The 12,656-nt window shown below is 45.2% G+C and overlaps 1 protein-coding gene across 8 annotated transcripts in view; it reads left to right on the plus strand.

The window, feature by feature from the left end:
• Positions 1-12,656, plus strand: part of TANC1 (tetratricopeptide repeat, ankyrin repeat and coiled-coil containing 1) — a 232,017-nt gene that overhangs the window by 152,701 nt on the left and 66,660 nt on the right. For 5 of the 8 annotated variants that reach the window (XM_032355656.1, XM_032355651.1, XM_032355654.1 and 2 more), the window contains 2 exons: positions 5,654-5,784; positions 6,854-7,040. The exons of 1 other annotated variant lie outside the window; for it this stretch is intronic. In XM_032355656.1, the coding sequence (XP_032211547.1) occupies positions 5,654-5,784; positions 6,854-7,040 (318 nt within the window). The remainder of the gene's footprint in view (positions 1-5,653; positions 5,785-6,853; positions 7,041-12,656) is intronic. 2 more of the 8 variants (XM_032355653.1, XM_032355655.1) reach the window with 1 other exon arrangement.

Here is a 12,656-nt window from a genome sequence, read left to right on the forward strand (position 1 = left end):
AGAAGCAGACACGAGAATCTAGCTGTCTTCTACTAATCAGACATTAAGAAGAATTTGGAGAAGTGTAAAACAATGCTATTCTTAACCTTTTAAACTGAAAATATTTTGTGGGGTATCTGGCTGGCTGGGTTGGTAGAGATGTAACTCTTGATCTCAGGGTTCTAAGTTCAAGCCCCATGTTGGGTGTAAAGATTACTTAAAAATAAAATCTTTGAAAAAAATATTTTTTCTTTTTTTTTTTTTAATTTTTTAAAGATTTTGTTTATTTATTTGACAGACAGCACAAGTCGGTAGAGAGGCAGGCAGAGAGAGAGGAGGAAGCAGGCTCCCCGCCGAGCAGAGAACCTGATGTGGGGCTTGAGCACAAGTCCGCAGACAGGCAGGCATGCGGGGCTTGATCCCAGGACCCTGGGATCATGACCTGAGCCGAAGGCAGAGGCTTTAACCCACTGAGCCACCCAGGCGCCCCAAAAATATTTTTTTCTTAAAAATGTTTAACTTGTAGGTTTTGTGAACTTATGATTAATTGATGTAGATTTAAAATGATTCTTACTTTTAATTTCTTTAAAAAATTTTTTTAAATTAAAAAATAAATTTTTTTTTAAAGGCTTTTATTTATTTGACAGAGAGAGACCACGAGAGAGCAAACACAAGCACAGGGAGTGGGAGAGAGAGAAGCAGGCTCCCCACAGAGCAGGGAGCCCGATGCAGGGCTTAATCCCAGGACCATGGAACCATGACCTGAGCCGAAGGCTGACGCCCAACCAACTGAGCCACCCAGGCGCCCCTTACTTTTAATTTCTAACATGATAAGTATCAATGGCTCACCTATACCAAAGGTCTTTGTAGTCCCCAATTTTTAAGAGTAAACCTGAGACAAAAAGTTTGAGAACCACTGGCTTTGAGGAAGGAAAAGAAGACAGAAAATAAAAAGAGATGAGAAAATTGGTCCAGAGTCTGATAATTATCTAGACTTGAGGGGATGAGGACTTGATAAATGGCAGTATGACTAGAAAGAAAGAGACTAATTCAGGGACATTTTGAAAGAGGAAGTGGTAAGCTTTGATAACAGTTTCAGTACGGGGTGTATGGGATGGAGAGCTTAAAGATAAATTGTGTGATAAGTATATTTTTTTATTCAGGACTAAAAACCAATTAAGGGCAGTCAGTCCATGGGTAGGTACTCCTCTGTAAATACTATTTTTGAAAATTCAAGGAGGAGGGAAGGTGGCTTAGGAGAAGGAGCAGTAGGGAAGAAACAGGATGTAAATAGAAGGCAAGGAGGGCAAGAAGTTTAGCAAGAAGCAGATCATGGACATTTAGAAGCAGAGGGTGGGACTTAACATCCACTAAGGCTGTGTCTCATTTAACAGGCTCCGTTCAGAAGTACTATCTTGGAAACGGATATTAAGTCAGTTGCTCAGGGTCACGTGGTAGTAAATGGCTGAACGTTGTCAGTGGTGTCCAAACTCATAGAGTTTGAGGAGGAGGAGAGAAGGGAAAGGGCGTGTCTTGATAGAATGATCTTTGGTCATCCCCAGGAACCTCCACCATTTTAACATAGTCCGACTTTAAGAAGAGAGAATGATGAGTTAAGAAATGAAAGCAATTAGTGTGGGCCAAGTGGGAACAGTTTGATAATTAGAAAAAGGAAATTTTGTGTTGTCTTCAAGAAGTAATGAGGTTCAGAAAAAGTTACTTAAGGCAGAAAAGTCATCGACAAAAAAACAACTATTTTTTGTTAGCTAAGAGAAATTGAATATAGATAGAAATCTGAGAAACCAGAAAATGAAATAATAGTGAGAAAGTGGACTCTTGCTGTTAGAGTTGGTAGAAATAATGACCAACTTTGATATAGCATCTTATCTCGAAGATGCTTGGTATATAAATTATTTTCTCACTTTTTTTTTTGGTAAGCTCACGACCTTGAAGAAGTGGTTATGGTCACTTCCCTCATGAGGAGCTTGAGGGTTAAAGAGGTTCACACAGTAAGTGGTCCAGAATAGCTTTGGTAGGGAGAAGAAAACCTTTCTTCTGAGGCTGAAGGGAAGGATGGGGGGATGGTTATAAGAGGCACAAATGGCTTTGACATTATGGGGGTGGTAACTGGGGAGTTACCGGTCAGTGTAGGGACTGTACTTGAGGGTTGGTGCCACAATTCCAAGTGTGATTAGTTAAAAAAGAGACAGGAAGTGACCCAAGAAATTCCCTTTGCCTTTTTCCACTTGATTATTCCATTATGGTGTGATAGTGAGGATTCTATGAGAACATCATGGGGGAGAAATCACTCTCCACTTGTCTAATGGATTCCCAGAAAGTGTGAGGCCAATTATTCTCTCCACTCCAAATACAGCCATCATAAATTCTTTGGATATTGGAATTTGTGAGATGTAAAGTGTTGCTAAGATGTGATATCTTTATCTCCAGTTCGTATCCTAACGGTGGTTTTGGGTAAGGTATACCTATTATTGGTGAGTGTTTTAATATTAGCTACATGAATGAAAATACTTTCCATTTAGAGTGTCCCACTGGATTTTCATTTTGGAGTATGAATGTGTTCTAAGGAAATCTTATCTGACTGTTCAAATCTTAGAATTGTTGATCGGCTGTGGAAGTAGAAATGTATTTTAATTTCACAGTCCAGTGTATCAGTGTGAGTTTGTAGGCAACTCATCTCTCCCAAAATGGCACTGTCACTCTTCACCCAGGGGTCCTTCTGCCAGAATGGAAAGTTCAGAAAGAGAAATCTGTACGTTAGGGAGGGGAAATTGTGGACAGCTTAATGTAGATTAAGGGATTCAAACTGAAGGAGGCTTCTGAAGGGAAGGTCACTGGAATGACATTTGAGAACAAAGAGAAAAATATGAAAAGACAGTTGGGAAGCTTTTGGACAAAATGAAATTGCGGTGACTTACTAGTTGCTAAACCTGAAATGAAGGATGTCTATTCACGCATCCTGAACCCAGGTAAAGTTGGGGAACTTTGGTGGCAACGAGTGCAGACTGAATGGTTAAGAGGACAAGTTGGCTGTGAGCTTGGAGGGGTGTCCTGTCAATTCAGACATTGAACCCAGGGATTGCCACAGCTCCCAGCTTGTCTGAAGGGGGGAGGTTTGGATGAGAAGTCAGCTGTCTTTGCATCAGTATATGTTTTGGGGGTGCCTGGGTGGCTCAGTGCATTAAGCCTCTGCCTTTGGTTCAGGTCATGGTCTCAGGGTCTTGGGATCAAGTCCCGCATCGGGCTCTCTGCTCAGTAGGGAGCCTGCTTCACCTTCTCTCCCTGCCTGCCTCTCTGCCTACTTGTGATCTCTCTGTCAAATAAATAAGTAAAATCTGTAAAATATATATATGTAGAATATATATGTATACATATTTTATATATATATATATATATATGTATGTTTTCATGAAAACCTTGGCAATTTGGGGTGTCTGTCTATGGACACAGTGTGGAGGCAGCAGTGGCGCCCTAGGGGGCACCCCATTCCCCAGGACCTGTGTGGGATGCAGGGTCTCAGAGTGAGCCCCGTGTGAGCGACAGGCTGTGCCCTCGTTTGTCGTCAGGGTAAATTCTGTGGCAGCCAAGCCCGTGCAGCTGTTCTGTGTGCTTCCACAGCAGCTGCCAACTGGGAGTCGTTTCTGGCGCTTTCCCTGGAATTTCAGGTTGAACCAGAAGCTAGACAGGCGCACATTCACAGTTGGGGAGCAGTATAGAGATTGTTTCGAAAGGAAACGGGGGTGTGGAGTAGAGAAACTGCGGAGTTCCGCCCCCTTCCCCACTTCTTCCCCGTGCCATCTGCATCCTGTTCTCCCGCTCTGGTCCGGCCGCCACCTGAGATAAAAGGGCCGTCCCGCCTGAGCCTTGGGGCGAGGGAGGGTGGGACTGCCTGTTCCAAAGTGGTTCAGCCCTTGGGTGTGCCTGGGTTTTGCTGATTTGGTTTGGTTCCTGCTTGCTTTTCCCAAATGCCCAAGTACCCTGGTAATCAAAATATGGTTGGAAATCTCTGGTGGGAAGGGATCCTTTGTAGAGTGGTCTTCTGGGTGTGGTTGACCTGCCCCAGGGTGCTCTCTTACCCCTTTTGGCTTGGGGCCATTGCCCCTTCCTGGCAGGAGTTTAACACAAATGATCCAGAAACATCCAGGCTCTCTTAACCCAGAACAATCAATCCCGTGGTTATTTTACCCTTGCAGTTTTCTGGAGCAGCTAAAAAAAAAAAAAAAAAAAAAAAAACACCATCCAGGCAGGCAAACCACAATTCTTACTGCAAACATCAGGAGCTTTTGAGAGTAAGCAAGGGGCAGGATGCTTTTCCTTCCTTGAGGATACAGCCAGCCTGGTTTCCCTTGTAGCTGCTATCCTGGGAGCATGACTGAGCAAAACTGGTATGTGAGTGAAGATAATACAAATGGTTCTCAGCTCTACTGGTTTTGATTTTATGGCTCCGTACAAAAGGCAGAGTTAGCACTGAACTTGGGTGGGGATACTGTAGCTTAAAGGTAACACTGCTGTTTTGTTCTTTCCTCATGTTATATTTCTAAGACTTATCTGTAGATTTCCACATCTAGGAAAAACGGATTCGTCAATGTATGGGTCTGTGTCTCTAGATGATTAATAAAAAAGAACAAAACATTAAGATGAATGAGTATATTACAAGTGACATATTGTTCTTAAGTTCTAACTTCTGTAAGCAGGGTTTGCTTTATACGTTATTTCATTCCCTGATGGATGCTGATTTAAAAATAGACAAGAAGTGTTAGAATGATGTGACCATCATTTCGTCAGCTGTAATTAAGTTCCCTTAGTCTTTTGGATACAAGGTTAACCTGTAGCTCAACATTTAAACCCAACAACAGAACTCTTTAAAAAGTGCAGAAAGCTAGATGACCAGCTTCTCAGGGGGAGGCCAGAGAAGGGAAAGGTGGCGAGTGTGAGCTGTGACCTTCAGGTTAACCGTGTGTCCAGCATTACTGTGGAGTGTGCAGAGAACACAGCCTGATTTCTCTCCATCTCCTACGAACAGGAGAATGTGTCACTGGGCTTTGTCTCCTGGGACACATTTTGCTGGGATTTAAAACCTTTGTTTCAGAGTGGATTCCTGACGACTGACCCTCGAGTTGGGGTCCTGGCTTTGACTTTGACTGCTGTGGCTGTAGGCACACCACGTTTCCACCAAAGTTAGTCCTGCCCCTGTTTTTGGTTAATGAGAGCTTGGATTTCAGTTTTACCCCAACATCTAAGTATTGTGGGACTCTGCCAGCATGCCACTTGGGTTTGACTTTATCTCTGCCTCCTGTGGGCACTGGCCACCCTGTCCTCTTAAAGAGTTAAGACGAAGGCCTCTTTCTGCCTCTGGCGTGGGAGGTGTGCCCATTTTTCACATGCCGTGGAAATAGGGATTGCTATCCTCTAATCACACTGTGTTCTGATTCAGGTCAAATATTTCACTCTTAGCACTTGGAGTTTCTCTTTCACTGTTTTCTTAACCCGTCACAGCCTCTTAATTATAATGTATTGCTAGAGGACAGGCAGCATTGTCAAACTTTGTGCATTTTATAAGAATACACAAAAGCACCCACAAACAGCTGTAACACTTCAGATGCAAACCTGAAATTCCCCAGAGGGGCGTCTTCATTGTTTTCTTTCTTTGTTCCAGAAGCAAAGGCCAATAATGAACCGAGCTGTTCGCCAGCAGCTCAAGAACTGTTGACAAGGCTGGGATTTTTACTGGGAGAAGGGATCCCAAGTGCCACACACATAACCATTGAAGAAAACAATGAGACCATGGTAATGCCTGAGGAAGACACTGCAGATCCTACTGGCTCAGAGGATGCGTGAAGGAAGGCATAACCCTCTTCTCCCCCTCCCTGCGTCGGGGGAGGCCTGGTTCAGTCAGAAGAGTCTGGGCTGTTGTGTATCGAAATTTACTTCAACAGTTCGTGATTTCTGCAGTAGGGAGGTGGGGTGAGGCAGAAGGGTGCAGAACTGAAGAAAATATCCACGTTAATCTTTGAGTCACCCCCCAGAGAAGAGTAGCTAAATGAACTGAAGTGGCTGAAACACTCCCATCGTCACAATAACTACTCTTATCTTTATAACATGGTTCTTCTCACCTGGCTGCTTTGGGATATGCTTTCCTGTGCATTTTTTTTTTTTTTTAAAGGCTGAGATTTTGGAGGGTCGGTGGGATGAGGAAAGATTTGTAGGAGGTGAGGCAGAGACAAAATAAGATACGATCAAATGAGTCGTGCATGGAGGAGCCTTCTGCATCCTAGGGAGCCAACAGCCTGTCCCTTCAGAGTGGAGATGTGTAAGGTTTGCGCAGCGGTGAGGAGCCAGAGCTCCCGCCCCCGCCCCGGGAGGATCTCTGTGAGGGTGTCACGCACTGTTTGAGATGGCAGTGGCCACCAGCCTCCTGGCCCTGCTTGCAGAGCCCATAAATCTTTGAGAATTGAATCAGGCTGCAGTGCTCATGAAACATGACAAAAACAGAGTTCCCAGGTTTTCCGTACAGAGGTCAAAGAACGCATTTGTCTTCTGCAGACTTTAAATGAAAGGAAGTCTGCCCGTTTGCTATTTCTATTTTATGAATGTGCATTCCCACTAAATTATGTCTGAGACTGCCCTTTTAATAATAATGATTTTTTAAAAAAATCACCGGGGAAGGGGGCAAAACAAAGAGATTTCTTGTTTTAAAATCTGAGAGGCCACATATATATATATAAAGCCCCCTCAGTTGGAAAAACGGTTTTCCCGTTCCTGTTTGCAGTGTTACTGCTTTAGTGTCAGAAAGAGAAGCCTGCGTGGAAGCGTCGTGTGTGAAGCCATGCTAACCCTCCTTCCGTTCGCCTTGCAGCGCACAGCTCTGAGCCAAGGCATCAGTCCTTGCTCCACACTAACCAGCAGCACCGCCTCTCCCAGCACCGATAGCCCCTGCTCAACCCTGAATAGCTGTGTCAGCAAGACGGCAGCCAACAAAAGTCCCTGTGAGACCGTTAGCAGCCCTAGTTCCACCCTGGAAAGCAAGGACAGTGGAATTATAGGTAAGAAGCACACGGCTCGGTAACGGAATGGCTCCGTGCCCGTCAGCCAGAGCGCCCACCAGGCGTGACTGCAGAGGACTGTAGCCTGCTCCGTGAAGGTCGCTTGGCCAGGGCCCAGCCCTGCTCTTTGCAGCCGGTGCCGGCTCTGTGGACGGCCGAGAAGATGAAGCCTCCTCACCTTTTTACGTTCCTTGGTGTTGGTTTTTATCACTCTGGGCTCATTTGGTTAAAAAATTCCCTGATCGCATCAGACCTGTGAAGTTACAAAATCTTACCTCCTCGTCAATTAATTCCATTTGCTGGATGTCTCGTCCCCCCGGGACACAGAACTGGGCAATAAGTTCCCGTGTTTTGAGGCGTCTTCCCAGCCCAATCTCAAGGTCATTCATTTCTACACTTAGATCCAGGTATTTTCTCTTTAGTTTCTTTTCATGGGATCTGACCACTCTTTTTGAGGCTAGAATTTTCTCAGGATGTCCACCAGGGACCCCCGCTCTCCCACACCCACACCCACACCAGTGGGTTTCCTTGCCCTGAACTGTGGAGGAGGAGACACAGATTCTAGTCCCAACTCTTAGGGTGCTTAGCTAGGTCAACACTTGCATAACATTGGAGTTCTTTGCATACTTTGCCCTTTCCTTCTCTGTTAAAGTAAGGATTCTGATTGGTTCAGTAGTTTCTGGTCTCAGGTACACGTTAGAATCAACTAGGGGAAAGAGCCCTTACCTTTCACATCCTATCCCAGGCACAGTGCCTTTACATTTCTGCAGGTGGGGCTGTGCACCTGTGTGTCTCAGGTGTCCGGCGCGGTGCCTTTCAGGTAACAGGTGTGCTGGACTACTGGATGGGTTGCCTGGGCCCTCCTCTGCTCCCGGATTGTGTTGCTGTTAAACATCGGTGCTCTACTGCACATACAGCTCCTGCCCTTTTTCTGATATACGTGTGTGTCTTTGAGGGGCAGTTTACATTCTAGTATGAAATGAACCCCAGTTACTTCCACATAAGTATGTAATCAGAGAGAATGACATTTGAGCTCCTTATTTTCTTCTGTCACCTGCTATTTCAAGTGTAATTTGCAAAACCAAGTTGCAGGTTCGTGAACTTCATATTTTGGAGATTGCCCCAGAAGATCTGTGAGGTCGCTGGGGCTGGGTGGTGGGCTCTGTGACCTAGACGTCACTGTAGCTATCTCAGGGGCCCTTTACACAGGGACGGCTGCCTCTGCCCTTAGTTTCCACTCCAGTAGGTTTTTGTTTCATTCGGTTTTGATCGTTTTAATGAGATGCAATCACATACCATAGTATTCACTCATTTAAACCACTGAATGGTTTTTGGTCTGTTCAGAGTTGTACAGCCATCACCACAATCTGATTTCAGAAACTTTCACCCCAGAAAGAACCCTGTAGCCTTTAGAAGTCACACTCCATTCGCCCTGCATCCCCAGCCTTGCTCATCGAGTAGTCTACCATCTGTCTCCGTAGATATTAGCTGCCTCTGGACATTGCATTAAAGTGGTGGCTTGAGGTTTCTGTAGCAATTGTAAACTGTTTCACGTATTCTTCTGATTTCCTGTTCCCACCTCACTCTGCTTCCCCACCTGCCTTTTAGTCCAACTCATTTTTCCCCATGTTACCTTCTGCCCTCATGCCCTCTCTGAGCTGTCCGCCACTGCCAGGCCTGTGGTGGTCTGCGATGGCCAGGCATCTCCCCTTACAGCATTCTTCACTTTCCTGAAATGTCCTGTCCTCACTATAGTTTATCTTCTTTCGAGAAGTTCAGTGCTACACGGTTTTTTGGGCCGCCTTTTCTCTTCTCATTATATGATCTGGCATTGGCATTGTATGTCTCTGATTATAACCAAGCCAGTTTCTTACTGTGACAGAGACTTTTTCAGTGACCAAAGAGGACCCTTATCCCTTCATTCTCTCCTCTCTCTCTCTCTCATTGAGATACAGTGCTGTAATTTTAAAAGTATTCTAAGGGGCACCTGGGTGGCTCAGTGGGTTAAGCCTCTGCCTTCAGCTCAGATCATGATCTCAGGGTCCTGGGATCGAGTCCCGCATCAGGCTCTCTGCTCATCAGGGAGCCTGCTCCCCCCCTCCCCCCGCCACTGCCTTCCTCTCTGCCTACTGGTGATCTCTCTGTCAAATGAATAAAATCTTTAAAAAAAGAAAAAGTATTCTAAAAAGGGGAAGTTACCAGTTTGGTTTTCTGTCTTGTCAAGTTCGAGCTGCAGGAACACCAAGGCTCTGAATGAGAACTCGACTGAATACGTCCGTTCTGGTCCCAGAGTGCTTAGTCCCCCTATTACATGCTCTCCATAGCTCCTCAATGTTTTCCTTCAATTTACTTGATCATGTTTTATTATTTTTGTCTCTATATGTAGGGGAAAGAGGGAGTTCTCATTCATATTATTCTGGCTATCTGGGCTCCTAGCATGGTTTGAGAATGAGAAATTAAGGAAAAGAGAATTGGTGCCACGGTCACATTGCATGGGAGGAGGAAAAGTCTAGTTGGTTTCTAAAGAAGCTGTACAAGATTCCCGTTCCAAGTTGGCATTGTCACGTCTGTTAATGGCACCTGTATTGTAAGCTGTGTCTTGTCATTAAAGTTAAATGACACGTTTCATGTGAGGCTGTCCTTCATTCCTTGGCTTAAGTCAGACATGTTCCCTTAACGCAGCTTCACATAAAAACGGTGACAGTTGAGACAAACTGGGGGTCGTGAGGAAGTGAAGTCCCTCCAACATTGGGGATGGTGCTTCTCACTGCTTAGCTGGCCTCCTGCCGGGAGTAAGGACTGTAGGTGGCTGAGCAGGAAGCTCAGTGTTGGTGACAATGTTCCTCTGTTCGCTCTCCTTCCGGGACCTGTAGAACTAGAACCTGTTGCCAAGGGACACATGGGAGGTGTGGTGGGGAAGAGAAGGGGAAAAAGCAAGTATTTCCTCTCCAGGCAGACAGTAGTCACAGCTCCTTGAAGAGGTGGGAGTGGGAGGGCCTGAGGAGGGAGAGCGTGTCCTCCTGAATCAGTGTGGGGTCCGCAGGTTTCATGGTCTTGTCACGGAGCGGGGATCTGTGACTCAGTTGTGATTCTGTGATCACTGGGGCTGGGGTGTGTGCTTTTTTCCACCTGAGGAACAGGACTGTTTTTATAAGGTGTAGCCTGGGAACGGCAGCCTTTAGGCATCTTAAATGCTTAACAGAATAAAATATTCAAGAACACGGTGATCTTAGTGGACAAAGATGAAGGTGACGATACCTTGGCTTCCTGCTTTGGAAGGCCTGGCAGCTGCTTGTGATAGGCTGCTTAGGATCCGTATTCTAAATTCTTCAGGCTCTGGAGAGAGGGGGAAGAAGTTTCCATTGAATTTTCCATTTCTGGTTGTTTCAGGTGTGTCCACCCCTAGAGCTTAGGTCGGAGCAGCAGAGGTGTCGGGAGGTGGGGGCTGGTGACAGGTGCACACAGTTGGCACGGCGTGATGAGCTTCGGGGCTGCAGATGCCCACATGGGGCTCAGAGCTGCATGTACAGTGTTGGGACCATTTATTTAGGGCACTTAGGGGAAATTTCAAATAGTGTTAACCCAGCCTTAGAAATTCCTAGCCCTCTTCTTAGTATGTAAGCTGATTTCCATCATGGTGATTATATTTAATCTACATATTTTTGCCCAACAGATGCTACTTAGGGAAAGCATTCCCATGTGGTCAGACAGCCTTCTTGGGGCCGCCATGGGCTGCCCTTTCTGTGTTCTGTTTCTGCTGGTTTTGATGTACTGGAGGTGAGGAGGATTTTCTTTTTTAGGAATGGCTTAGTGGGAGAAAGGGTAAAACCATGCACATTAGAAGAGTTTGTCGGACCCCTTCCTGTCTCTTTGTGCAGAGGTCAGAGCTTTGCAGACCTCTGTGCCCTCTTTTCCAACTTTACTGTGTTTTGCAGAGGGAAGTCTCGCTTCATGTGATTTGAGGAGGTCCGAGTTCTTAAATGTTCTTCAGGCTGTAATCTGTCATGTACAAGTACTGTCTCAGCGGGAGGGATGTAACTGAATTCCCTACAAATATGTGTATGTATATTTGGTAAAAGGCGAAAGATTTATGTGATCTGAAGAGAAACCAGAGTATGTGTGTATGTATATTTGGAAGCAAATATGTATATTTTTGAAAGCAAAAATTCCTACTCTTGACATACAAGAATCATTAGCATTACCTAGAAATTAATGTCTGACTTTTTAAATTTGCAGTGTAAAGAACTTTTAAACCCAATCAGCATAAAGTAGCTTTTTATTAACTTGCTCTAAAAGGAAAACTTTGTAAAGAAGTGGCTTCTTAGGGACACCTGGGTGGCTCAGTGGGTTAAGCCTCTGCCTTCGCTTGGGTCATGATCTCAAGGTCCTGGGATCGAGCCCCACATCAGGCTCTGTTCTCGGCAGGGAGCTTGCTCCCCACCCCCACCTCCCCTCTTTCCTCTCTGCCTACAAAAATAAAGTGGTTTCTACAGGTGTTTCCTCCATGCCTGAGAATACATTTTTTCCTCAGTGACACTCCTTTGAATAAACTTGCTTCCAACTGCTAACAAACGGAAATTGTAAACTGTATTAATATCATCTTAGACAAAAAATAAAGTAGGTGTACTCACTAGAATGTGTATGAAAGCCAATCTGAGTATTTATTTATTTTAAAGATTTATTTATTTATTTAGAGACTGAGGGTATGTGAGTGGTGGGAGGAGCAGAGGGCCGGGGAGGGCGAGAGTCCTCAAACAGCTTCCCCGCTGGGCACGGGGCCTGATGTGGGGCTTGATCCCGGGACCCCAATATTATGACCTGAGCCAGAACTAAGAGTTGGCTGCCTAACCAACTGAGCCACCCAGGTGCCCTCAATCTGATTTTTTCCAAAAACATCACTGAAAGCAATAGGTTTTAACAAGCACCTTTTGATTTAAATGTACTGTTTCGTTTTTGTTTGTGTCCATATCATGATCGATATTGTGTGTGTTTCTGTGTTTTTTTAAAAAATGGATTATTGCTCTATTTAGGAAGAAAGGGAACGGATACTGGATGAGGAGAAACAAAACCCAGCCTTCCTATCAAGACTTAAAAAAAAAAAAATCATTTCTATGTATTAATAATAGGTGTGCCCAGGGGAAGGACTTACAGGTAGCAATCTGGCTGAGTAAGAGACCATTAAAAGTTAGTTATCTGTCCCTTCCAGGTCCTTCTCTACTATTTGCTTCTACCTGCTGACATTTATCATCTCCAAATTACTTTTGTAGAATCCCAGATCTGTTTCTCTTTGAGAGTTGAAGTTGGGACAGCCCCTGGGAGGAGGAGGTGTATTCCGAGTGGACGGTGTCCACATCTCCCCACGCTGGGCTTGCCTCCCACTTAGAGCAGGTGTGTTGTTCACCTGCTCGGCTTCCCAGCACCTGAGCCACCACATTCCACCAGGCCAGAAAGCTCTCAGGAGCTCAGAATATGAAAAGGGTAAAGAACCAAGGCTCCTCCTGCCGCCTTTCCCGTTTCTCTGGTGGGGAGGTGGGTGTGGCTTGCATTTGCTCTTCCTTTGAAGCTGGAAGGCAGGTGTAAACTTAGGCAGGGGAATACCTTCCCAGAAACATTTCT

Source organism: Mustela erminea, chromosome 8 (genome assembly GCF_009829155.1).
Source record: "Mustela erminea isolate mMusErm1 chromosome 8, mMusErm1.Pri, whole genome shotgun sequence".
Classification (NCBI taxonomy): Eukaryota; Metazoa; Chordata; class Mammalia; order Carnivora; family Mustelidae; genus Mustela; species Mustela erminea.